Source organism: Drosophila teissieri, chromosome X (genome assembly GCF_016746235.2).
Source record: "Drosophila teissieri strain GT53w chromosome X, Prin_Dtei_1.1, whole genome shotgun sequence".
NCBI lineage: Eukaryota > Metazoa > Arthropoda > Insecta > Diptera > Drosophilidae > Drosophila > Drosophila teissieri.
Genome location: NC_053034.1, coordinates 19,015,894 through 19,041,182, shown reverse-complemented (window position 1 = coordinate 19,041,182; position 25,289 = coordinate 19,015,894). Strand labels below are relative to the sequence as shown.

At 49.2% G+C, this 25,289-nt stretch overlaps 5 protein-coding genes across 10 annotated transcripts; 2 read left to right on the top strand and 3 right to left on the bottom strand.

Annotated features, from left to right (window-relative positions):
- Window positions 1-404: 404 nt before the first annotated feature.
- Window positions 405-21,851, bottom strand: LOC122623904. Of its 3 annotated transcripts, none has more exons than XM_043803276.1 (6): window positions 21,152-21,851; window positions 7,595-7,905; window positions 7,443-7,519; window positions 6,427-6,668; window positions 2,710-6,375; window positions 405-2,297 (listed from the first exon to the last, which is right to left on the bottom strand). In XM_043803276.1, the coding sequence occupies exons 2-6, from the start codon at window positions 7,777-7,779 to the stop codon at window positions 1,017-1,019; spliced, it is 5,451 nt and encodes a 1,816-aa protein (XP_043659211.1). In that variant the 5' UTR covers window positions 7,780-7,905; window positions 21,152-21,851; the 3' UTR covers window positions 405-1,016. The 3 variants fall into 3 exon arrangements, with proteins under 3 accessions (XP_043659211.1, XP_043659212.1, XP_043659210.1); XM_043803277.1 differs by having other exon boundaries at window positions 2,710-6,372; XM_043803275.1 differs by having other exon boundaries at window positions 2,710-6,668.
- LOC122623905 (6-phosphofructo-2-kinase/fructose-2,6-bisphosphatase 1) lies at window positions 8,554-18,891 on the bottom strand. Of its 4 annotated transcripts, none has more exons than XM_043803278.1 (2): window positions 18,331-18,891; window positions 8,554-11,410 (listed from the first exon to the last, which is right to left on the bottom strand). In XM_043803278.1, exons 1-2 carry the CDS (start codon window positions 18,428-18,430, stop codon window positions 9,363-9,365), a joined length of 2,148 nt encoding a protein of 715 aa, XP_043659213.1. In that variant the 5' UTR covers window positions 18,431-18,891; the 3' UTR covers window positions 8,554-9,362. The 4 variants fall into 4 exon arrangements, with proteins under 4 accessions (XP_043659213.1, XP_043659214.1, XP_043659215.1 ...); XM_043803279.1 differs by having other exon boundaries at window positions 8,554-11,407; window positions 18,331-18,889; XM_043803280.1 differs by lacking the exon at window positions 18,331-18,891 and adding an exon at window positions 13,344-13,495.
- Window positions 21,852-22,374: 523 nt separating the features above from the next.
- LOC122623676 (protein kish) lies at window positions 22,375-22,941 on the top strand. Its single transcript, XM_043802956.1, has 3 exons — window positions 22,375-22,474; window positions 22,538-22,647; window positions 22,725-22,941. Exons 1-3 carry the CDS (start codon window positions 22,472-22,474, stop codon window positions 22,828-22,830), a joined length of 219 nt encoding a protein of 72 aa, XP_043658891.1. The 5' UTR covers window positions 22,375-22,471; the 3' UTR covers window positions 22,831-22,941.
- Window positions 22,942-22,955: 14 nt separating this feature from the next.
- LOC122623674 (sarcoplasmic reticulum histidine-rich calcium-binding protein) lies at window positions 22,956-24,126 on the top strand. The gene has a single exon (XM_043802954.1). It carries the CDS (start codon window positions 22,988-22,990, stop codon window positions 23,990-23,992), a length of 1,005 nt encoding a protein of 334 aa, XP_043658889.1. The 5' UTR covers window positions 22,956-22,987; the 3' UTR covers window positions 23,993-24,126.
- On the bottom strand, window positions 24,042-25,020 carry LOC122623675 (NADH dehydrogenase [ubiquinone] iron-sulfur protein 4, mitochondrial). Its single transcript, XM_043802955.1, has 3 exons — window positions 24,835-25,020; window positions 24,411-24,734; window positions 24,042-24,345 (listed from the first exon to the last, which is right to left on the bottom strand). The coding sequence occupies exons 1-3, from the start codon at window positions 24,882-24,884 to the stop codon at window positions 24,165-24,167; spliced, it is 555 nt and encodes a 184-aa protein (XP_043658890.1). The 5' UTR covers window positions 24,885-25,020; the 3' UTR covers window positions 24,042-24,164.
- Window positions 25,021-25,289: the final 269 nt, after the last annotated feature.

Below are 25,289 nucleotides of genomic sequence, written 5' to 3'. Positions count from 1 at the left end.
TTAATACTTGTTAAACGTTTAGATTATTTGTTGACAAAAGTAAAATTGTGTAGATGTGGTTTAGTTATTTTGAATAAAGGGTATCCGTTTTGATAAGTTTTTAGTAAACATGGATTTTTGCATTAAAGTAAAATCGTTGGGGCAAATCGTTAGATTCTTTATGTGTAGTTTTGAAAATAAAATAGAATTGTTTTGGTTCGCTTGGTTAAAATATAAATATGAAATATGTTGCAAGATATTTCTTTGTTTAGCTTCCATTTCCTGCCTCAATACGTATATCCCTCTTCATAAATTCTTAATTTGAGTGTTTCTGAGAATGTCAATTATGCGGATGATGGACATCATCGGCATGAATTTGAGTGAGAGTGCTGCTGAAGTGGCTCCGTCGGAATTAATCAAAGTCCTCTGTTGCACATGTTGCATTTATTCAAATAGCTGCCCCAGCTGGGCAGCTCGGTCTGCCCGCCTCCTCCGCGGATCTCTTTAGACATTCATTAGCTTAGAGACTGGCGTATCTTACACACGTGGTATGGTCATCTACGGTCATCTACGCTTAATATAAGTGTGCTCCCTGCCCACAGGAGTGTACTGTGTGGTACGCTGTGTGGCCTATTCTGTTGGGTGTCGTATGTTGTTGCTTTGGTGCCGGGCATCGATTCGCGATCGAGCTTATCCTGGTCTGTTCCGTTCTGTTCGGGTGTATGCTATGGTTATTACATCTCTTACGTGCGAATGGGACTCCACTATCGCTACCGTACATTTGCAATGCAAGGGATAGGTGAAGTTAAGAATCTAACTTAGGTTAATTAAGCAACTTAATATTTACATTGGCCGTGGCGCAATGTCGTCGTCCATTTTCGTGTCAATTGAACTAACAAAGAGGCAGGGGCATCCGTGCCAGCCGCTCAAAATAAAATGCATGCGCTGCATCTTCTAAACCCTAACAGAAACTCCTTAGGTGTAAAAAAAAAAAATAAAGCGAATTGAACTGCTCTTGGACTGGGCTCCTCCTCCTCCTACTGGAAAGGAGCAAACTGCAGCATGTCGGCGACGGGCGCCCCCATCCGCGATGCGATGGCCGGATTGGTAACGGTGATGGGCAGTTCTAGAGAGGTGGGCACGCCACTGCCGTTTGTCACCCCGATCACGGCCAGGCTGTCTTCCAGGTTGCCCTCGACCAGCGGCGACACGCGGCGCAGCTGCATGCCGCTGGGATTCTCCAGCGTGGACATGATGGGCGTCTGGTCGAGCAGTGCGTTGGTCTCGTTGGTGCGCGCCGTGATTGGCGGCGTAAGGTGGACGGTCTGCGGAGGCATGGGGTGCGAAATGAACACCACGCTGCCTGGCTCGTCGTTGCCCACATGCAGTAGGCCAGCGCCGGTGCGAGTGTCGATGTGAAGCAGGCCAACGCCAGCGTTGGCTGCGTTCACGAAGTCCGAGTCGTCCACGACCTGGCTGCCGGCCAGCGCCTGGGAAAGGAGATCCGTGGCGGGCACAGCCAGGTCGGCGGATGACGCATCGGCCTCCGCGTCGTCCAGCGTCATATCCTCCACGTTGACCAGCTGCAGGTCGCGCTCTTGCAGGTATACCTCGGCCGCCTGTAGGATGTCGCGAGCGTGAAGCACGGCTCTCATGGTGCCACCGACAGCAGACGTGCTGGACCCCGCATCCGAGACGTTCACCTCGATGCAAGTGTCCGGCTGCTCGGCCATGCTGAAGAGCACCGAGGGATCCAGCTGCAAGTGGTACCCGTTGACGTTCAGCTGCAGTACATTGGCCTGCAGTTGTTCCTCGTGCAGAGACAGTTCCTCCTCCTCGTTTACGTAGCTGCCGGCAGGCATTGCGCCTCCCTCGGCCACCTGGCTGAGTGGTGTCATTATGCCCATCGCGTCCACAGCCTCAACATCGTTCTCGTTATCGTTCTCATTATGGGCCTCGCTTAGCAGCATTTGCGGCGACAGTTGGCGCGGCGACACCTGATCCTGGTCGAGTTCCAGCTCAGTCTCCATCTCCGTCTCCGATGGCTCCACTACCTGGGCCACCGCCTCTCCGCCCAGAAAGTCAATGTCTGCAAATACGGCGGACAGCGGATGGCCGTCTGCCAGGCGCGGCGGCTCCAGCAGTGCCTCCCGCGGCACCGGCACCAGGTGGTTCTTTTCGTTGTCCAGGTACAGCGCCACGTTGTTCAGCGGCGTAAAGTTGTTGTTATTCAGTGAGCACAGCATGAAGGTGTGGCTGTAGCCCGGGATCGGTCGAGTCATCACCGCGCAGATGCGTCCAGCGCACAGTTGTGGCGGCTGCAAGTGGAAACAAGAAATGGGTGGTTCAATTTGGTGGACTGATACTCCATATACGATAAAACTATTCTACAAATATCAATGGGCGAAAGATGATTGGAAAAGAGACAAATTGGTTAAGATTTAAGGTTAAGCATTCGTTCTTTCCTCTTTCCTTTAAAATGACTGTATTTTCTTTTAAGAATTTGATAACTAAGATACGTTCATGGATTATTTACTTTACAATATTTGACTATAATTAAGTGTCATCCTTTTTGTCGTTTTCTCTCTCTGACTCGCAAGAAAACAAAACAAAAAGGATTAAAAAAAACATATTCTTAGCGTTAGTACATGTATTCACATTTAAAAGAGGTTAAAATTGAGTAGTGTGTGGTTATGAACACATTTGCACTTGCAGCATGGAATAACTTACGTTCTCGGGACTATCCTGGCCATCCTTGGCATCACTTGAGGATTCCTCGCCGCCTTCGCTGCGGGAACTGCTCTCCACGTGGTCACTAGGAGCGTTCTTCGAGCGGCGACGCTGCCTTCTCGGGCCACTGGCCTGCAGCAGTGTTGCAGGAGGAGTCAGGACCACAGGCGGCGATGGCGGGGTAAAGCGGAGGCGCTGCTGCTCGCGAAGATCCACCAGCTGCTGGTGGGCCTTAGCCACGTCCGCATCGCTAAGAGCTCGGGCGCAGCTTAAGTGCCTGGTGGGCCGATTGAGGCCTATTGCGGACTGGGTGGACGCCAGTGGAGTGACTTGCGGGTGGCTGGCAGGACGGGGGCGCGAGGTGAGGAACAATGAGGCCGGCATCACCAACTCCACAGCTTCCAGTTCAATATCCATGTCCATTGCCATCTGGAAGCCCCTGTCGTCTGCTGCTTCTTCATCCGCAGCCAGTGCTGGCTGTTCGCCTTCGGAACCGGCCTCATGCTCCTCCTGTCCACCGCCCTGTTGTTGCTCCTCGGTTGGCGACGCGGCCAGCGGCGTGCCTTCCAAATCTGACTCGTTCGCGTCCGCCTCTTCGGGGGATGGCATGGTTCGGCTCCAGCGCGCGCGTGCCTGGCGACACTTCTCTGCACTACGACCACTGACCAGGTCGGCCTCGTACTGGCGCAACAGCTCCTGTTCGCGCTTTTTGAGCAGCACCTCGCGGGACTGCGGCAGGAAGCGGACATCGCGGATCGAAGACCAGGGGTCCAAGTCGTTGTCTGCCTCGGACTCTGGCTTTTCCTCCGACTTTTGGTCCGGTTCGTGCTCCTGCTCCTTCTCGTTCTCCTGCTGCACGTCCTCTTCCGCCTCCTGCTCCATTGGTTCTGCGTCATCAAGCATATGCTCCACGTCCTGGCTCTCCTCCTGATCTTCATCGTTTGTTTCCGGCTGATCTGCCGTGTCCTGCGACTGTTCGTCGTCCTCATCAGGCGGGCGTGAGTTCGTCTGGCGGCTGCCGTTGCTGTCCGATGACTGCTGGCTAGAGGGTTCATACAAATTCGGCAGCCTAATGTCCTCCAGGATGAGCACGCCACCACGCTGCACCGGCTGCGTGGCGTCAACAATGGCGGCGTGGATGAGTCCGGCGCCCGAGGCCGACCGCTGCAACTCGCGCGCCTCTTCGGCCGAGATCACTGCAATGTTGGAGGCTATGGAGCAGCTATTGCTGGAGCTCGGTTCCGGGGACAGTGTTCCGATGCCGTGTGAGTCCGAGCTGGAGCTTGAGCTGGACATGAGGTGGCTATTGCTGCTCGAGTTGCTGCTGCTACTGTTGCTGTGGTTGCTAAGCTCCTCGTGCTCGGGCGAGGGAGTCTGCCGACGTATCAGCGGCATGGAGCGTTGTGACGGGCGACGGGATGATTCAGTCTTGGATTTGTAGCGGCGCTTCTTTCTTGTGCTGTCACCCAGCACTCCTTCGCTGCTATTTGTGTTGCTGTTGTTGGCGCTGAGCCTCCTGCTCTTTTCCCCGTTGGAAAGCAGCGTGCCGACGCAATTCGCCTCGTGGGGAGGACTATAAGTCCTGGGTGCAGTCACCTCCTCTTCGTGGGCACTTGGCAACGTGGAAGTCATGGAGGCTGGCAGCAGATCTTCGTCTTGAGAACATGCCATTGTAGATTTGTTTCGCGACTTAAAGATGCGCTTTTGACGCTCCTTTATGGGCAGGCCGATGTGATCTCCGGCCTCGCCCTCTGCTCCGTCCTCGGGAATTGTTTCCTCGGGCTCCACTGCATCCGCTTCTACCTGCTGCAAAGGTTCGGGCTCCACTTCTGGCTCACGAGGCGCCTCCTCCAGGGTCCGAATGCCTTCCTCGGCTGCCGGTTCCTGGACGTCTTCAAAGCCCTTGAAGAGGTCGTCGTAGGACACGTTGTCATCAAGTTCGCGTTCAGCCACAGGTTCCTCATTCCTCGCAATTACGTCCTCCTCAGCGTGTCCTTTGCCGTTAATATCATGACGATTGGTATTCGTGCGGCGCCTATAGCTCAAACCATTCTGACCCTCCTGCTGCTGCACATCGTCCTCCTCTTCAAAGTCAAAGCAGGACGGGATGATGCTGGCTTTCAACGACGACGTGGCCTTATCGTTGACATTGACATTGCCATTGGATTGCGGATAAACTCCCCGGCCGCGCTGCCGCGGCTCGTCTTCCACGAAAACGACGCTGCCGTTGGAGCTGGCATCGCTATCCTGAATTATAATCGGCTCGTCCACCTCCGGCTCATCGGCATCTGGCTGGCAGTCCTGCACGTGGAATTCCTGCACGACCACGTCGCGGCGATCCTTCTTTGGTATGTTGCGTATGCGCTTCTTGGCAGCAACGCCGTCAGTCTTCTCCTGCTCCTGTTCCTGCTCCTGCTCCTGCTCCTCCTCGTCTGCATGTTGCTCTGCCGCCGGCGGCGATTCTACGATTCTGGTATCGTTCTCAACCGGCTGCGGAGGCTCCTCCATCGACTCGTCCGTTTCGTCGTCGCCCCACTCCGCCATTAGACTTAGCTGCAGCTGCTTGGATGCGTCTATGCTGCTCTGTGAATGCTGGAGATTCTGATTCGGCTGCTCGTGGTCAGCCATTGGCATCGGCTCTGGCGATGGACTGATTGGCAGATTGGGCTCCGCCACCTGTTTTTCCGCTTCATCGATGTCACCTGCCGCACGCTTGATTGAAGGCGATATAAGGAGCGCCGGAGAAATGTGCGCATCACCAGTTACGGTCGTCCTAGTCCTAGAGAGCGGTTGCTTGCGCCGACCTGCGCTTCGAGGCGATTTCTCGACGGTGGTTGGCGGCGCTGTCGTCATCGTTTTCCGCAAGAGATTGCCCCTTCTGGGCGGATTAACTGGCTCACTGGTGGCGGCAGCCAGTGTGCAGCGTCTGCCTGCACCACGACGCGAGTTCACCTGCACGGGTGGCGGAAGAATCTCCGGAGACACGGCAACTGGAGAGGCACCTCGCTGGCGCCGGCTCATGGAGCGTGTGAGTCGGCGTTGCTTCGCTGGTGGCGACTGGGGAGCGGGCATAGTGGCTCGCAGTTGGTTGGAGCGCTGGCTACGCGGATCCCGCGAGTTCGCATTGCTGCGTCGCGTGTTCTCCGCAGCAGGCACCTGCGACGACGAGGAGGAGCTCTTTCGGTTGGAGGCAGACGCTGAAGCGGAGCCCGTGGAGCTGCCAGCTTTGGGGCCCACCACGAGCTCGATGCTGGCCAGCGTTTGGTCAACTATGTTCTTTACTTTCTCCTGCTCCTCGCTTGTCAGCGGAGCATCGATCACGATGGACACGTGGCGCGAGCTGCAGCGCACTCCGTTGTCCCGGCTCCTGCGGCCGTTCACATCGTGCACGCTGGTGGTGTGGGCACGACGCGACGCTCGCGTCTTGGGCACAGGGTCGTATAGAGAAACGTATTTCTTGTTGCCCGTGCTGGTGGCCGTGTTGGTGGTGCTGCTGCTGCTGAAGCTGCTAAAACTGCTGCTCGACTCCAGGTGGTTGCGACGGTGGATGAGCAGGACGCTCATGCTGTTTGTGCGAAAGCTGCACATGTTGCACTCGAAGGCACGGTCACGGGGCGGAGGTGTGGCGCCGCCCCCGATGTCCATGATGCGGAACGTGGGCTCCTGCTGTCGGAATACGGCTTTATCATTGGCATGGAGCGATGCCGAGCTACTTACTCGACCCGCTGCCGAAGGCACTGCGCTGCTGCGGACATTGCTGTTTTGCACGCCGCCGCTGCTGCTGCTGCTGCTGTTGCTCGAAAGGCAGGCCTTGATGAGGCTGTCCGGGCGGGCGGCGGGCGCGATGGTGGCCTCCGCCACCGACGAAGTCGAAGAGTGATGGGCGCGAGCGAAGCGCGATTCGGCGATCAACACGTCGTCTGAGAACTTGTCGGCCATGTGCATTCCTTCGGCCTTCTCTGCAAGGAAAGACGATTTGGATGGCAGCGGATTAGTGGCAGGTATCATAGGTTGACCACAAGTTTTATATCAAGGGCCTTATCCTTTAATGGGTAGTTTTGGGGATTTCTAGTACCAGAGAGTTACCGAATATCGAATATTCTCAAGATTAAGGGACATTGATAGGGCACCTACTAAAATTCTTTTTGGTAATGGTAAAATTTGTTAAAAATAAACTAGTCGGAATCTTTGTTTGCGGTTGACCCATGATTATAACCCATTACCTTTTGTTTAAATTCATTTTCAATATGTTCTATAATTCACCTTCCTGTTTTGCTTTTTAGGTTGAACCACTACAAACAAATTGTTTTTTGAATAATAGCTGTATGTAGTTAATAGTGATCCATTAACAGCCACTACAATAATCTTCAACATTTTAATAAAAAAAAAAAGCTTTTTAGGTTATGTTTGTAAGTAAATACTGGCTATTTTATCAAAAGTCCGATAATGCAAGTTACTAAATAATTATTCCCACATATAATATATAAGATACTGGTATACCAGAACCTGTAAAGCATTACTTTACTAGTGCAGTAATAAAGCGATTCCGCCCCTTGTCCGTCTGTCTGTCTGTCCGTCCGTATGAATGTCGAGACCTCGAAAACAAAAAAAGCTAGAAACTTTCTAGTAGAAAGTTGAAACGAGGCATGCAGGTTGTAGGGCCGCCTACACTGCGCAATTTTGTTTCAGAATGAGCTGCTCCCATCGCCAAAAACAAAGAAGGCTGTACTTACTTTTGCCGCGCTTGATGAACTCCTCCTTGTGGTCGCATTGGAAGGGGTAAATCAGTTTCGGGGACCTAACGTGCTCGCTGTGGACAATGAAGTAAAACGAAGATGGTTGGATTAGAACCAGCAGATTCCCCAGTGGGAATGGGCACACTCACAAGGTTTTCTCGTTGAAAAACGCCACAACTGCGAACGGTGGCCGCGTGGAGTTGACGAACCGAAAGTCCTGCGTCGAGGTCACTTCGCCGGGCCACCAGATCTCGGTGTTGTGGATCTTCACCCAGACCACGTCGCCATCGCTGTAGTGCGACTGCTCGGGCGCCTCGTTGCGAAAGCGCGGCATGGTGGCCAGTTCAAGGTTGTCCTGGACCTGCGGTGTCTCCTGGAATTGCAGGTGCGTAGTCACTCCGTGATATAGGTAATCCTAGCAGACGAGGATGAGGACACACCACAATACACTTCCCGGCAGCTGAAAGCCAATTGAATGGAGAGTAAGAAAATGCGTGACACTTCAGTTCCCAGAGCAATATTCTATTTAACGTAAACGTCTAACTTCCGCCAGCAGGTGACTAAATTTTAGTTTGAGCCGATATATCCTTTGACAGCTATTACGAACTCAGTTTCACTGCCAGATTTTTTATCGGAGTCTGGTTCCTTTTAGTATTTTAAACGAATTTACCAATAACATGGCCATAACAGAAAACTTAGAATGACGACTTAAGTCATCAAATCTGATAGTGCAAGGAGCCCGATTTCGATAAATTGTAACGTGCAGTACAGTAGTGTACAAAGCTCATATTTCATATAAATCGGGCCCTATGCAATTAATTTTTTTTCATTCGAGTTGTTATGGTATGCAATTTATTGGTTAAGATATCCTCATTTATATTCTAATGAAATAAGTACAAACGACACGGTTAGAGGCATTTGTCCGATTGTAAATGGTGTAAAATTTGTATTTTAACATTATAGTTTAATTATTTAAAATAATAATTTATCGACTAAGTTTAGAGGAAATTTATTTATTTTTTTAATATATGTATAATAGTTTACCCCCTTATTACTTTTCTTCTATCTATATGAAACTTTTCTTCTGACAGCAATGAAACAGTTTGCATCTTAGCATGGGTTCTTTTGATAAATTGTATTTATTGTTGGTTATTTGATATAGTATTTATGTAGTTACAATATTTCATCCACACATACATTTACGAGCAACATATACATAGGCTAAAAAGTGTTTTGTGCAAGTGGTTTCAGTTAAACAGAGTTGGCAAATGGAATCCGTGAGTTTATCCTCTCGCTTAGCTACAAAATTCGCTCAAAACTGGTATAAAAAATAGACAACGTATTAGATTAGAGCACATTTAAGTATACAGAGTTAGAATTAATTATTTTTTAGTGGCTAGAGCACTCAGCATGTAGGATGCCAACCGCCTGCATGTGAAGCCAGGAGTTACTAATCACACTGAATCAAGCAGGACTTCTTCATTCGCAGGAGAAAATGTGCAATGTGTAAGTCTAGGTAGGTATTTAAGTCTGTATTTTGCTTTTATCAAAGTAGATGTTCTAGAAAATTTTAAAAATATTTAATCGTTCATTAAAGTACATAATAAAACAGCACAATGGATCAATCACAATTTCATGCGCAGACCTCCGGCGCCACGTTAAGTAGAGATGCCACCACATCCTTGGAGCAGGAGCAGTTGTCAGTGTTGCCCTCGCATGACCACGTCCGTGTCTTTGTTCGTCGCGGTTGGGCTGTCCGGGTTGCGCTGGGGGAAGAATTAGTGCGGGATCTGTTCTGGGATTAGGGGCGGGCAAGTGTCTTGGAGGGTGGGGCAGCCGTAGCCGTTCCAGCAGCCGTGCTTAGATTGTCTTGGATTTCGGAGGTGGATGTGGATGCACGGGGTGCAGGCGACGGCGTCATTGGTGCGCCTGGACGTCGACGCGCCCGCCATTGCCGTTCGTGGCCGTCGCCACATCGTCGCCCACAATGAGCACCTTGCCGACGCCATCGGGTGCCACCAGCTCGCCGCTGAGGCCATCCAGTCCTGGCTCGCTGACGTCGCCGGGGATCTTGGGCTTGGGACGGTGCGTGTCCACCGCGTCGATGGGCAACTTGATGTGCTCCACCTTGCAGCCGTAGGCCACCGGCGTCAGCTTAATGACCGTGTGCAGCGGCACGTACAGGTAGGGCAGCTCGTCGGCGGACTTGTCCAGGAAGTAGGCAAAGAGGCAGCGCAGCACCGCCTGGTGCGACACAACCAGCACATTGCCCTGTCGCTCCAGCTCCATGATGACCGGCTCCAGTCGAGCCACAAGGTCCTCGTAGCTCTCGCCGCGCGGATAGCGGTACGCGAACTTGTTCACATCGCGCGCCTTGAACTCCTCGGGGAACTTCTCCTTGATTTGCTCGTAAGTCATTTCCTCGCAATGGCCGGCATCGATCTCGTTTAACGCCTTCCAGCGCTCCTGCGGCGCCTTCACGTCGGCCACCGTCTGAATGGCCCGCTTCATCCACGACGTCCACACGCGCAGACCGTCGATCTGCTGCTGGGCGATGAACGTGGACAATGCATTGGCATACTGGTGGCCACGGGCGCTCAGGTTCGAATCGCCGCCGATGAGGCCGCTCAGGTTGTACTCGCTCTCGCCGTGACGCGTCAGGTAGATGGTGCGCGGCGTGATGTGGATGTTCATCAGGTAGTAGACAATGCGCGACTCCACGTGGCCCTCGTTATTGTAGACGACCACCTTCTTGCCGGCGTTGTATACCTTCATGAAGCTGAGGTGCGACTCCGTGACCTCGTCAATGGGCTGGTAGCGCTCCTCGTAGTGCTCGATGCGCTGCAGGAAGTCCCGCACCACCAGCTCCGTGTTCATGTTTAGATAATCCGGAGAGCTGACCTTGACCTCCAGAATGTTCTGCTCGATAATCTGCGGATCGTCGCAAATGGACTCCACAAAGAACAGCCGGAAGCCATGCTGCTTCACCACAATGTCGTGGATCAGCTGACGACGGTCGCGCGTGGAGTTGGTCGCATCGAACACGGCGATGCTGCCCTGGCCGCTCAGCAGCCAATCGCAGGAGTCGTGCAGCGCCTGATTGGCGCACCGGTTGCGAATGGCCATCGCCTCCTCGTTGTCGGCGCGGAAGAACTCGTGCGACTTGTACGCGGTGGTCGCATGACGCCTGTACTCGCCCAGATTGAATACACGCGTGGAGATACCGATCCAGTTGAGGTAGCGCGCCAGCTTCTTGGAAATGAAGGTCTTGCCGCGCGCCGGCAGGCCAACCATGGCGATCACATGTGGCGTGGTGCAGTCGGCGATGGTGCGTTCGCCGCGAATGGGGAAGGGTTTGGTCATCACGGTCTCTGAGGTGGGCGGCAGCAGCTTGCGCAGCTCCTCGGACATTACCGACGGGCAGACGTGCAGCTCATTCTCGATGGCCAGGTCGGCGGTCTTCTTCAGCTGATTCAGCGAGGTGGTGCGCACGCGTAGCGACGGCGAGGTGTTGTACGGCATGTCCATGATGCTGGTGGCGGTCACGGAGCGTGCTAGCTTCTTGGCAACGGCGGATGCGGCTGCTGATGCTAATGCTGTACCTGCTGCTGTTGCGCTCGTGGATGACGAGGATGTGGACGAGGCGGAGGAGGAGGAGGATGAGAAACTGGAGTACGCGCAGTTGCTGCACGTGCACAGGTCGTCGTTGTAGGACGATGTGAATCGGGTCGATGGTGGTGGAACGGGGCGGGGGAGCAGGGTAGGTGTCCTTCTATTGATGGACAGCAGGGGCAATGGCAATGTTCCTACTTGATCCTCGTCGTGGTCGTCGATTGAGCTGCTGGTGCTGGCTGAAAGTATCTGGTTAGGATTTGTTTTTGTCCGTTGGGCTTCTGATAATGCTCCTTTCGCTTCTCCTTCTCTCTGAGATTTTTGGGGCTGATCAGCTGTTCCTTCTGCTGCTGCTGTGTGTGGTTGTTGTTGTTGTAGCGTGGCAAGACATGAAATTAGTGGAGTATTTGAACATAAATGTGCTGTTTTACTGGGTTGTTAAATTGTCGAATGGAATGATGATGTGATTTACGAAGATGCGTGCTGCGGCTCTCAGATGCAAACCAACAATATTTGGGATTCGGTAGGATCTGGATTAGAGATCGAAAAACTCAAGGATGTGTCGAAAATGGAGCGGGTACCTACGAAGTAGCGACAATCCGCACCAAAACTAAATGTGGGTAGATACAAATATGAATGTATGCATGTGCACACATGTGTTTGTGTTTGTGTTGTGGCGGATGGGTCGGCTAATATTTGACTTCTTTGCACTTGACGATCGAAGACGAATGAAAGTGAAACTAAAGCGAAACAGAAACACACACGGAAGGAGAAGGAGGAGGAACACAAAACGTGCGTGCTGCGTGGGCGTCGCTCTTTCTCAGTGTGAGAAGTGGAGAGCGAGGGAGAGAGCGGAATTAGCACAAATAATAAACGAACGAAGGAAGCAAACACTAAAAACAAAACGAAACGGAAAGAAACCAGTGAAAACAGCTGACGAATCGTATCGAGTCCAATCGAATTGAATCGACTACTTCTCACACAGTTCGTTATCGATAGTTTGGTGCTCGGTGCAGTTCGATGGCATCAGGGTTGCCAGCTCAGCCGATTATAGCGGTACTACCTGGAATTATTGCCAAATTCCCAGTTACTTTCAAATATAAAGTATCTTTGATCTGGATGATCTACAAAGAACAGGGGGGGGAGAAAAAACGAAAACCACGCACACACAAGCTACAAATGGAATTCAAATGCGCTCATTAGCAAGGTGATTATTTATGGGTCTACTTATCGCCGTATAGAGTATTTTTATTTGGACCCGCGGTTAATTATTGCCCCAGACTATCAGCAATACTATGGCAAAAATTACAACCAAGGGTTTGGTGAAATCGGCTTGCAAACCAGGGGACCTCCGATGGAAATTTACCACTGGGACCGTGAAGATGATAAAGATGAGACAGAAATTACAGCCACCGTTACCGCTTTATCGCGACCCAACACTCTAACCACAATACCTCACAAGCCGCCAGTCTTTTGGGATGGAAAGCCACACACGGATCTGCGTCACTATCTCCCAAAAATCTCACTCTCGCGGTTCTCAAACACATTCACCACGTTCGCGTAGTGTGATCGGTTCATTTGTACAGATATGAGCGAAAGAATAGCAAAGCAATGCTAATTTGTAAACACTTTTTTTGAAAACCACACTTTTCCAACGATAATCATAAAATTAGCCACATGTTAAGCCTTTCTATTTATGATACATCAATATTCTGTATCATAAATGATTACTTTACTTGCCACACTCTTAGTTGTAAATTGTAAACGTAAATATTACTTTTGCACTACAAAATAATTATATCCTTCTTCGAAACTCTCACCTAAATGTTTTAAGGAGTCCCTTTAAACAAATTAATATATATAATATAGTCTCATAGGATTTGAATCAATCTTTCAATGTGGTTTTTATCATGTTCGCACTTATAATTGTGGGCATGTATTTTTAAGAACGTTTAAAGAAAAATGTGGTCTACAGAATTTTAAAATTTGTTAAAAGGCGCCTGCTCTTGCACTTGAACGGGTCTTTGTTGACTTTGGGATATACAACACTTGGTGTTAGCCGAGAGGTGTTGCTGGTTCGATGTTTATTAGTGCCGAATCGGCCAAGATCAATGGGACACAAGCAAAAACGAGTTCCGCTGAAATCTCACTGGCAATGGATATCATAGACTAGTATTACTGACAGGGGACGCAAGCCTCATGGCGTTGTGGGAACTGGACGAGTTGATAGCGTTTATGGTGGCCAATAATTTGTGGAATGTGTGCGATTATGCGTCGAATTGTTACCTGGATCGACTGGCGAGGACGGAGGAAGCTTGGATCCGTCGAGGAGCCGGCGAGAACACAACGAATCGCAAAAGGTGAAGCAGACACTGCGCTGAACGCTCAAACACTGAAAACCTAGTGCCGATTTCCGAGAACGCCGATCGTCGGCGGGCAGAGAAATACGTCGTCGACGCCGGCGCTAATGGCAAATGGCAAATAGCTAATAGCATATGGCATATGGCATATAGCATATAGCTAATAGAGCTAAAGGCACGGAATGTAACTGTAACAACGACGACGACTGGGTTTCCAATTCAGAAAGAAGAAGTGATTCGATGATCATTGCCTAACTGCGCAGCTACAGTCAGATTCCTCTAACTGAACCCGTTTTTGAAAACGTGGATTTGAATTAACCAGAATACTTAAATTTTGTGTTTACCTTGAGCATGGCACAATGTTGTTACTATTCAAAAAAACAGAACAAAAAAATCCCAAAATTTGCATAATACATATAAACTTAGTTTACTATAGAGATAAGTGAAAACACTTTAGGTTTACGCAAGTAATTCCCGATCTAGATAATACTAGAAAACTTAGAAAAGTCGTGATTCAAAAACTACCACTACCATCACTTGCATTTCATTGGCACAATTTCTGTTCGACAGTCCACGTTATCGATGTTCTACTGCATCTGAGAATCAGCAGTGACAGTTGCGCACATTCGTATTGGCTACTGCACCTACAACGAGAACGTACGACCGTTAAATTGTTTGCACACAGTGCTGTTGCGCTTCCTGGCGGAATTGATATTGCCAGGCGGAATGCAAAGTTCACCCCACAAGTCTTACCCTTAACTCGGACCTCACGTGTTCCGAGCACAAGGTTTCCCGGCGCAATTGCTGGCTGGCAGGCTGGCTAGCTGGACTGACATCCCCCGACCATCCGACTGGACAGATCAATCGCTCAGCTGAGACGTGCGTCATTGGCTCACGGAGGCAATCGATCCGATCTGCTCTGAAGCCATCGGAGAGCCGCTTCCCAAACTGGACCACATGGCCAGGCCAGCCCAAGGTCGAGAGTGGCGAAAACAGATCCGATTGGGTTAGATGATCACGCATTCGGGACGTGGATCGTCAGGTGCAGCTCATCTGCACTGCACTCCCTTATCAACGAGGCGAATAGGCAGAGTAAAAACCTGTTCCCGTATTCAGTTCCAGTCTAGTTTTTGTCGGAATTTAGCCGACATAAAAATTTCATTTCTATTTAAGAGCCACACCTATTAGTTCGCAGTGCAATTGATGAGAATACTGCGTCATTTCATTTTTCTAAACCTTTCTTAGAAATTTGTCTTTTGGTAAAAGGCATATGATGGTCTAACAATGGTCTTAAATATCCTATATTGAAAACACAGATGCACTGTATTTCTGAAATACACTTTTGCAGGGAACATTAATACCATTTGAAATAGAGTGGGAAAATTGTCTTCCTGTTTATCGCTCGCTTAATCGCGAATATATATTCAATTCAATGCACAAACATAATGGAGTTTAGTTTTCTAGTGATATGTGCCACACATTTGCTTCTCCAAGTATAATCCAAAATCTCCAAAAGTAATCTTTAAAGAACTCAAAACATTAAAAGAAGTGGAAATTTCACATTTTAATATATCTATGTACAAATAAACATCCTGGCATCGCATCAAGGGGATCTTAGATTACCAATTGATATAAGATAGTGATTATGCACATGGTCGGCATCTGGCACCACCTAGCCTACATCCGACTCCACAGATAAGTTTCAAAATATTGCCACGAAGTGGTATTAAACTAAGTTAACAGGCGCCTAATCTCTCTCAAACACACTTGCACTTAAAGTGCTAAGCACGTATGTATAATCTATTGGGTAAATTGGATGCAATCATCTCTATCTGCTACAAACTATTTTAAGTACAAGCCACAAACAAATCGCTATCAAAATGGAAGTAATTCATCTGATTAAATTTTAAAGAAGGATGTTTGCAATCAGAAAGTGTCAAGACTAACATGTATTTCCCTGTTTGGGAACGGGGAATCTAAGATTCGTCATTAGCTCATATTTTATGACTGTCAAATAGATAAAAGGCTAAGAATATCAAGCTGTTATCGGAGCTGTTTTGCTTTTATCTATATTAGACCTATATGTAATGTATCATTGTTCAACAAAAACATTGCTATTACATTTTAAGTGCAAACCATCTTAGGGGTAAGTAAAGTCCGCGCATGGTGTCTGTCTCGTGGACATTCCAACAAGTGGAGCGTCATAGGTTGACTGACTCATCCCCAAGATCAGCGACGCAATCGGAGAAATGGAGCAGTGCAGAAATGGCGAATGCGACCATGCGGACCCAAGCGGTACAATCTCCCACCGACTGGTTGATAATCTCGCCCAGCTGTCGCCCTATCGGAACCACCGAAAATAACGCTGAACAGCAATAACAACATTGTCAGCGGCATGAAAGTCCGGCCGGACAGGGCCTGATAAGACTGATAATGGCACATTGCAGAATAGAACGGCGACTGAATCAAATGGAGGAGCTAAGGGCGCAGAGTCCATCGGCAAATGATGGCAGTGTTTAATGCCGATTATCGTCGCCTGGTCGGTTATCAGTGGGCTGGAGCCATAGATCACTGCCATATTTGGATAGCGGCGGAGTTCATAAACGCCTCCACCATCGCTCACAACAATACACCTCCCCAAACAAGCGCCTTTTATCGCTCCTCCAGGTGGCAATTTACGATGCACGGCATGTGTTCACGTGAATTGCGAGTGCTGGTGGCGATGCCAATGCTGATGCTGCGTGGGTGGATGCTAAATTGGGTCCGTCGAACGGCAACTGCAAAACTTTCCACCTCACTGGCGAAAAGAAACCACTGTTGCCACTCGATTTCTAGCCTCTGACTCAGTCGGCATTGAGCCATTACATCCCCTTTTACGGAACCATTTTGATATCATTGTGTGACATCAGAGCCTTGTGGCCCCCACTACGTTTCGTATCATAAGTTGCAAGATTGCGGATTTTTCTGTGATGATCTACGCTTCAGAGAGATGGCTGAACAGTGAGCCCTCGGTATGAGAGCTATTCAAGTTTACACAATTTATAAATATTCTACCGCGCAACTCTGCAAAACTCTTCATCGTTTTTGGTTCTGAATAGGAGTAAGCCTTTAAGTCCTTATCCCTAGTCCCAATCACTTCGTTTGCAAAATGTGCTAATTAGGTAAATAGTTTCTACGCATTTAAGAATTATAGACATCGGAAGACGATATATTCTGTAGTTACCATGTATCGTTGGCAAATTTCGCACTTTGCTCAACGGCAATTTGCGCACTGAAGTTTTCATCATTCAACAACTGTGATTTCAGCTACAAACCAATTATAACCTGCCCAAAGACGTTTGACTTGATCGCAAAAGGGTTATAAGTGGGCGCAACCCCATAATACCGATCAGACCACCTGACCCGGCTTCTAATTGCGTTTCGCGATTCGCTCCAATGGGACTCGTGACCACTTCGCTTTCATTTTTACTACGAGTATAGTAGGGTGGAGCATTTCGCCAGCAATGTACTAGACCATACTAGACTATAGCTATGTCTAGTCTCGATATTACAACTTTCCGCCCCTCATTAAACAGTTTATAATTCACTTTGAATAGCCAAAATTTCTGAAAGCAACAAAAACAATAGCATAATAACAAAGAGCTCTTTGATTTTGACATTCGTAGACAATAACTCATATGAATTAACTTTGCAGACTGAACATTAAAGTAAGCATTGTTTATGACATTCTTGTTAAACCATTAAAACATTTGATTGCAATGACATTTCTACCAATTGATGGGTGCACATAATTGAATTCCCAATCCCAATTCAGGTAGGAGTATTCTGTAGTTAGCTATTTAGTATGGAGGCACCCTGATGTGTGGGGTTCACTTTTCAGCGTCGTAGGCACAGATAAGCCCCAACTTTCGGTTTCAGTGCCATGTGCTGCACTGGGCTCACCAGGGATTGGGCCCTAAGCACCCGAGCCTAGGCTCCATCGCCATGGAACACAATGTCATGTGGCTGGAAGTGGCGTAAAGTGACTCCCGATATCCGAAGTTCGGTAGGGCACTGAACTGAAACTGAAGCCGTAGGCAGCTTCTGATCCGTAAGGTGCTATTCGCTGGGCCCCACCAAACAAACAAACAGGAATTATAAATAACGGACCCTCAAGGCCGCCGGAGGGGCGGTGAGGGGGGTGAAAAGCGAATGGGGTGGGAATGGGGTGGCTTGTGCAAAGCGGTCAGGTGATACGGATAGCAAGTGAAAAAATGACCAAATCACAGCGCTTCCTCGGTGCCGTTGTCGTGTGTGCTGTGTTCTGGGGTATTTTTCCGGTTCCCCAAAGAAAAACGAGAAAAATTAAATGATAGAAAATGAAGGCGACCGACGGACGACGACTACGTGGTGTTGCATATAGCAAAAGCCAGAAAACTTGAAAACTAGCAGTCGTAAGAACAATAACAATGTGCCGCAAGTCGGCGGGAAGGAAATTCACAAAAATAGCAAAAATAGCAAAATGCCAGAATACACTTGAAAATAAAAACAAACAAAGCGAATGCCGATGACGATGATGACGAGTAGTGGATGGCGATAATGACGCCAAGATGAGCGGGGCGTAAACAAACGACGTAAATGGCAATGCTGCGTGTAATCCCCAAGAGAAAACGCAGGAAAAGAGAGAGTGGATGCCCAAGAATAGGAACTCTACTCCCCACACTGCCCACTCTGTACTATCGTAACTGTGTTAATGAGCCAAAGAATAACTGCTAATCAAGCGATTGCATGGCGCAGGAGGAAATGGTGGAGCACACAGCCCAGACCGAACAGAAAACTAAGAGACCCCAAACAACCCAGTCAGCACAAATGGAGTGCAACGTGGGTGAAATGGCAAAAATCTGGCGGGCATCTGCACTAAATACCATACGTACGCAGGGAGGGGGCCAAGTCCAGATCCGGATCCGTGGTTACCGAGCTGATCAGGGGTTTGTAGCCGGCGTAGAGCGGCGCCGTGGCCGTCGACTGAGCCATTGCTCCGGAATGCAAGCAGTGCAGGCGCCGCGCTGTGTGCAAGCAGTGTGCAGAGCGCCCGACCACAGATTTCTGGCGACTTTATCACGCGATTTACTACTTGTAATTTCTTATTTGTGTTGGATCGTTATAAGCCAGAGGTAAACAGAACAGAATAGAACAGAACAAAAAATCACAGATCGCTTTTGCTAGAACGCTAATTTCTTAGTACGCAAATAACAAACAACAGAGAAAAAAAAAAACACACGAATTCCTATTTTGACTTGACTTGATTTTGACTCGATTTTGACTCGGGGCGCACGGCACACAGAACAGCACAAGAAACGAAAGTACAAAGCGAATTTGCCGAACCGCCTATCAATTCAGTTCGGTTCAGTTCAGTTCCGCACACGTCGCTTGGCAAAATCGAAATGAGCAAAAAGCGCAAAGCGGAGCGAGTCAAGTGCACGGAGCCCCGGACCGCCGACTTACGAAAGCGAAGCGAGACGAAACGATACGATACGAAACGGCACGCGAGCGATCCGATCCCACACGATCCCCCACGATATGATACGATCCGATCGCATCGCCGAGCGAGTATCAAACATCGAACAAAACAGCAAAGCTGCAAGGCGGGCACGGTACGGGGTACGGTCAGCGTCGCGATGCTACCGATGTCGCTGTCTCCGTCTCCGTCTCTCGGCGGTGCCAGTCACATTCGGAATCCGGGAATCCGAGTCCGCATCGTTTGCCTATGCAGGGATTACGATTGCGAAAGGCAGGCGAGGGTAAATAGCGCAACAGCTAAGCCCAAGAAATCAGCACCCCTTCCAAGCTGATGGGCTTTATAAATGGGATGTACTGATAGTACTGGATGGCTATACGTTATAGGGCAGATTGCAGGAATGCACTTTTGACAACAAATAATTTGTATCTCAACCAAACTAAACTAAACGGATTTTTCAAAATTCCGTTATATTTATGGCAAGCTTATTGGAAAATAAATTATTTAAAGTTTCAGGGCATTCCAAAGTGTATAAAAAAAAGGTTCAAAATTGCACCATCTAGCCGTTACCAAGTTGGCTTGCTTGGCAAATGGCACGATTTGTAACGTTGTTTTAATCTTTAAACGCGTGTCATTACACGATAAGCTTTTATTGCACTTCCGTCCCTTACACCTTTCGAAACTCATGACGATCTCTTTGAATAAAGATGACAGCGAGCGAAACTTTGACAAATGATATTAAATGTATTAAATTAATAATACCTTTAAATTCATAAATGGAGAGGCATTTTAGACGGAATGATGAAGTTTGAAAAATAAAAAATGTTCCTCAACCGAAAAAACTTGTAACATTAAAAACCGAAGACAAGGGTTTGGGAGCGGTAGATTGGTTAATCTGGAAGCATTTATGACATTTTATTACAACTTGTCCTCAATATTAATATACAAATTTAGTAATTCAACTAATTCCAACTTCATTAAATAAACGGAAAGGGTATATAAACGTCGGTATGGTAGGAAATACTTTTAATTAAAACTAGCTTATAAGCTTGTTTAAGCTATTAATGATATGATTTGGTTTTAGAAGATTTGGCCAATGTGGAATTTCAATAATGTACAATTAAATAATTTTGAAATATGTAAGTGGTGCTTTGTTTTGACATTGGTTTTTTCCTGATTTCCATCGCATAGTCTGCCGGTCAAGAAATGATATAAACAAGCAACCGATGGTACCAATAGGAAAGCCTAAAACCGATAGTCTAAGTATCGCATAGAACGAATGGCGATAACAGAATAGCAGAAACATCTGTACAAAACGAACGGGGGGCACAAAACAAGGGCCGAAAAAGCTTCAACGGCAGCAACAACACTGCTCGGCAGAATGCAACACTGTAAAAGCTGCGCAGCAGAGCAATGGCGGCCAACTGTTAATGTGTATGTGTGCGCGCAATGGTGTGTGTGTGTGTGTGTGAGTGGCTGTGTGGTGGGCCACCGGTCAGCGAGAAAGAGTGAGGGAGATGGCGAAACCACAAAGAGAACCTTTTAGTGTACAGCGGAAAAATCACAAAACAATTGCGTAAATGCTCCCTCATTCATTAACGAACACAAAAATCAGCTTGAAATACAAAATATTGATTGTTTACCGTTTTCAAATCAAGGCACACGCAGCGATTACCGACTTTGCTGGAAGAGAAACCGATAACAATAAATGCACCCGATGAATACAGAAGGCAGAATGGAGCGAAACTAAAAACAAAAATAAAGAGCGCACACTAGAGCGCGACATTTTTGCATTGCATTGGTGTTGTATCGGTGTGGGTGACTGCTCTGCGCATGTGCGTGGTGTTTTGGTGTTCGCGGGTGTAGGTCCGTGGGTGAATGTGTCATGAAAAAGCACTGGAAGAGGGTATAAAAATGCAACTCACCTTCGCCTCGGATCACTTTAATATACACTTATTAGGGGCTGAGAGAGCATCTACTGTCTGTATTTTAAACTTTTCACTCACGATTTACCGTCCCCCGAGTGGGGCACTCCGATAACTTTGGCGCGGACCTATGCGAATGGCCGTCATTGTGCTGTTAGCAGCTAACAGCGCTGTAATAGCCGACGTCAGCGATACACACAAGTGCGTGTGTTGGGGGCGCGTGCGGGTGTGTGTGTGTACTTACATAAATACACATGCAAGGAACCGAATCGCGAATCATAGCTTAGTCTAATATTGCAGTCGGAAACTTACCGCTTTGCCAGTGCAGCGACTGGAAGTCATCGCTGCTGCTGTTGCCACAGAATGTTTTTGTTTTTCTTGCTGCAGTTCCTGTTTGCCTCTCTGTTGCTCCGGCTGCTGTCTCGCTCGCGCTCCCTCTCTCTCGCACTCAACAACAAAACTCAGCGCGCTAGTCACACGCACACTGTATTACTGATTTAAATACACACGCACACACCGACAGGGGGGGCAATGAGAAAACGTATCCGATTATTATATATACATGTATATCTAAATATACTTTTGATTTTTATGAGCGCGCTCAGTTACAATTGCATTGGCAGCACCACCGCACTCACACACGCACACACATGGGGGATGCACTCGGTCGGGAGTCTCCGCTCCTGCTCCCCGCCTTCATCCCCTCGCGATTCCAAGTGGAAAACGAAAACGAAACGAAAACGGACCAAAAAAAATTAAGAAAGAGCCAAGGAAAACGCGAAAGTACGGGCGGACTGAAGCAAAATCGAACGATTTACTGACGCTCGCCGAGAATTGGCCAAAGCTCACCAATCGGAACAGCAAGACACTGATTTGCCAAGCGGGCGATCGAAGTTGATCGGATTATATGTAACAACAAACACAAAAAAAATACCCGCAGCGAATTAGAAGTTGCAGACAAATTGCTAGAGCTGGCCCACCGAGTCGATGTTTATGCGATACTATCGATGTGACTGAAATGTGGCCACATCGATTGCTGTCCGGCACCAATCGATTGAAATCACTTGACCTAATAGCCCGATTCCATTGGCACATATTTCAATTGGGGGTAGCTCCACTGCCAACGTTAATTAAAACTAAGTCAGATTTTTGTATTTTGATATACAATATTCGATATTATCAAAATGGCTACTCAGAGTGCAAAAACCAAATTAACCCACAAAAATGTTTAAAAATGGCATATGGAATTTATCCGCTGGCATTTCTTTGCCAGCGGATAAATTCGTGTCCAATGTTTTTATATAAAATGTTTTTAATAAGCCCTTAAAATAAGTTGTATGACATTTTAATTTAGTCCTGGGGGAACTTGGCTAACTGTTCTTTATTTTTTATTGCAAATAATTTATCCGATTTCAAGGTCATAGAGTACAAGAAGATATATCAAACTTCTATTAACTCCTTAGCTTTTTTGGGCAGACTACATTCTAACAGTCGATTAGCCTGCTATCGAGCCAGTCGAACCGTGCAAGTCCAGTATCGGAACCAGTTCGCCTGGGACGAGCTGATGGCACGTCACTAGTTTGCCGCTTGTTGTTATTTTATCGCCAAACACGGAATTCGATTTGCTAAATCATGGTTTGAACCGCTCACTTGAACGATACTCTTGCGGCGGACACTAACCCACGTCTCCCTCCACAGAGCGCCCTGTTCAACTTCCAGAGCCTGCTGTCGGTCATCCTGCTGCTGATCTGCACCTGTGCCTACCTGCGCTCGCTGTTTCCCAGCATCATAGACCGCAACAAGACCGGGTGAGTGCTCCCAATCCGGCCCTGACCAGTCCATTGATTCTCACCGCTCTCAACTCTCGACTGTTGTCTGTTTCCAGATTTCTGGGCACCTTCTGGAAGCTAGCGAGGATCGGGGAGCGCAAGTCGCCGTGGGTGGGTGCCGCCTGCCTGATCATGGCTTTCACCGTTCTCTTCTGGAGCTGAGCTCCTGCATCCCGCATCACCTATAGGAGGCGCTGAATGGCACCATAGATTAGATTATTCCAAACTTTCTAGGACTGTAAATACACGCTGCGTTCTGCAGCACTGGCCGCACATTTGGGGGTTTCCCAACACTTCTGTTTTTCGCGCTGGTTAAAAAATGTCTGGCGAAGATGTAGACGGAAAGCGAGAGCAGCTGCGCCTCTTTGTGGCCACCAGCAGGAAGCGTCTGCACGCCATCCTGAAGCGCTTCGGCTGGAGCGAGCGGGTGGTGATGGAGGCGAGTGACCACAGCCCGCATGACAAGGACGGCGCAACGGCATCGGAGGTGTTGGAGCCACTGCCATTGCCGGCCTCCTGCAGCGACGATCCCGCCTTTAGCATCCAGCTTGATGACTTAACCATTCAGGGTATTGTGGGAGCACGACGCCTCCTGCTCCCTGCTGCCTCCTTTGATGATCTGCAGGCTGGACTCGACGCGCGTCAGCGGCTGCTCATCTACGAGCACGTTCTGCAGCACACCAAGAAGCACCCGCAGTTCCAGGACAACGCCGCCTTCGCCGAGGTGGTGGGCGAAACCCGGCGGGAGCGAAAGAAGCAGCGGCGCCACCGCAAGAGCAAGCCCACGCTCAACGAGGAGCTGCACCAGCTGGTCGGCCTGCAGATGCAGGCGCTGGAGAGGCAGTGGCAACAGGAGCACGACGGGCGGCACAATCAGCAAGTGGACCGACTGCAGGAGCACCGCGGGCGACAAAATGAGCAAACACAGCACAGATCGCAAACTGAGCGGCACCAGGAGCACAAGGGGCGACACGATAAGCCAGAGGAGCGGTCTCAGGAACACCGAGGGCGGCACTCTGGGCAAACGCAGCACAGGGAGGGGCACCAGGAGCACAGGGGGCGGCATAACGACCAAGCGGAGCGGCTCAACGAGCACAAAGACCGAGGCCAGCGTCAGGAGCACCGATACTGGCACCTCGAGCACCGGGACAAGCATCACAAACAGCACAAGCATCGTGGTGAAAGCCGGAGGAGAAGCCGTAGTCGCAGTCGCAGCAGGGATCGCGGTCAAGAAAGGCAGCGTCATAGAGACAGGCGTCGCGAAGAGCGAGAGCCCAGCGGGCAGCATCACAAGAAGCATCGCTCCCACACCTCTCGTCATTAGCGGGGCATGTGATTCACTCGCCTTCCACTGGCATCGAAACTGGCGGCCATTACATGGTGCTGTGGTCATTGGAGTCCAGCCGACTGTTTATTTGGGTACTCAGATGATGAACAAAGCAAAAAAAAATAAGATAATTGTGGTCTATATAATCCTGGCTAGCTGCGGGGGGCGCCTACTTGGTGGAGACGCGCGTGCGCTTGTTCCAGGAAAAGTTGATGCCGTAGTTCTTGACGCGCTCCTTTTTGGGCTTCTCGGCGCCGTCGACGTACCAACGCCATCCGTTCCGCTCGCAGAACGTGATGGCCTCCTCCTGAGATCCGAACTGCACGTTCATGTTGGACAGTGGATCGCCGCTGGAACACCAGACGTTGGTTGATTGGTCTCAAGGTTGCCACGGCGGCGGACGGCTGGTACTCACCTGGAGGCCCAACCCATTAGCGGGTTCTCCCAGCGCTCGCGGTTGTCGAACTCGATCTGCCAGGTGTTCACGTTGTCCGTGCCGCTCTGCATGGCGTTCTTGGGCGGAATATGGATGCGCACACGCCGCTCCCGCAGGTGCTCCTCCGGAACGCCGCTGATCGGGCTGAGATTGACGGCCGTGGGCACGGTGATCTTGCCACTCAGCTTGTTCCGCTGCTCAAGCTCGTCGGGTCGGGCCAGGGCCGTCTTGGGGTCCAGCGGACCGCCGTCCACCGAGGCGGTGGATGCCCAGCGGGCAGCGGCTGCTCTGTTGGCCTGGTACCTGCGGTGTCGAGATGCGAGAATGGATTATTACTATTACACAGATGGATTATTATGGGATGTGTCGAATGCACTTGCTCCGGCCAGGCGGAGGCACCTACAGCTGCAGGGAGGCGGTGCTTCTGCACATCACTTGGCGGAGGGCCGACATTTCGCTAGGCGGTTGCGGCTAAACGGCACAAATCGGCAGAAATCGGCTTCAAAATACGAATTACGTAAAATTTGGAACACAAGCGCTTTTCGGTTGGGAAAACAGCTGTTCGCCAGGGCCAGTGTGACCAGGCGAGTCGGGTGTGTGTGCGATTTCATTCTAATTGGAAACAGTGTAGCCCCTAATATAGGTAGAGTGGTGGGTTCGAGTCTCAGCTAGTAACGATGGAACTAGTTCCGCAGCCAGGGATGGCAGAATATTTCAAAAATTTTGGTTTCCTTTTAATTTGAGTTTCCAAAATCAGTTAAAATACGCAGCTTGGGCGGTTAAGTGCAGTGTTAACATTAACTAAAGAACTGCTTTCGTTTAAATACATGCTACTTTTTAAACTAACTGTTTTGAATG

Bases quoted from the DNA above. Each gene is read 5' to 3' on its own strand.
- LOC122623905 (XM_043803278.1), bottom strand. From the start codon at position 18,430: ATGGCTCAGTCGACGGCCACGGCGCCGCTCTACGCCGGCTACAAACCC. The intron at 11,411-18,330 runs GTACGTATGGTA...AACCACACACAG, and splicing joins GGACTTGGCCCCCTCCCTGC to CAGCAGCAGAAGGAACAGCT.
- LOC122623674 (XM_043802954.1), top strand. From the start codon at position 22,988: ATGTCTGGCGAAGATGTAGACGGAAAGCGAGAGCAGCTGCGCCTCTTT.
- LOC122623676 (XM_043802956.1), top strand. The intron at 22,648-22,724 runs GTGAGTGCTCCC...GTCTGTTTCCAG, and splicing joins ATAGACCGCAACAAGACCGG to ATTTCTGGGCACCTTCTGGA.
- LOC122623904 (XM_043803275.1), bottom strand. From the start codon at position 7,779: ATGCCGCGCTTTCGCAACGAGGCGCCCGAGCAGTCGCACTACAGCGAT. The intron at 7,520-7,594 runs GTGAGTGTGCCC...CATTGTCCACAG, and splicing joins TTTTTCAACGAGAAAACCTT to CGAGCACGTTAGGTCCCCGA. The intron at 6,669-7,442 runs GTAAGTACAGCC...CTTTCCTTGCAG, and splicing joins GTTCATCAAGCGCGGCAAAA to AGAAGGCCGAAGGAATGCAC.
- LOC122623675 (XM_043802955.1), bottom strand. From the start codon at position 24,884: ATGTCGGCCCTCCGCCAAGTGATGTGCAGAAGCACCGCCTCCCTGCAG. The intron at 24,735-24,834 runs GTAGGTGCCTCC...TCGACACCGCAG, and splicing joins AGCACCGCCTCCCTGCAGCT to GTACCAGGCCAACAGAGCAG. The intron at 24,346-24,410 runs GTGAGTACCAGC...CTGGTGTTCCAG, and splicing joins CTAATGGGTTGGGCCTCCAG to CGGCGATCCACTGTCCAACA.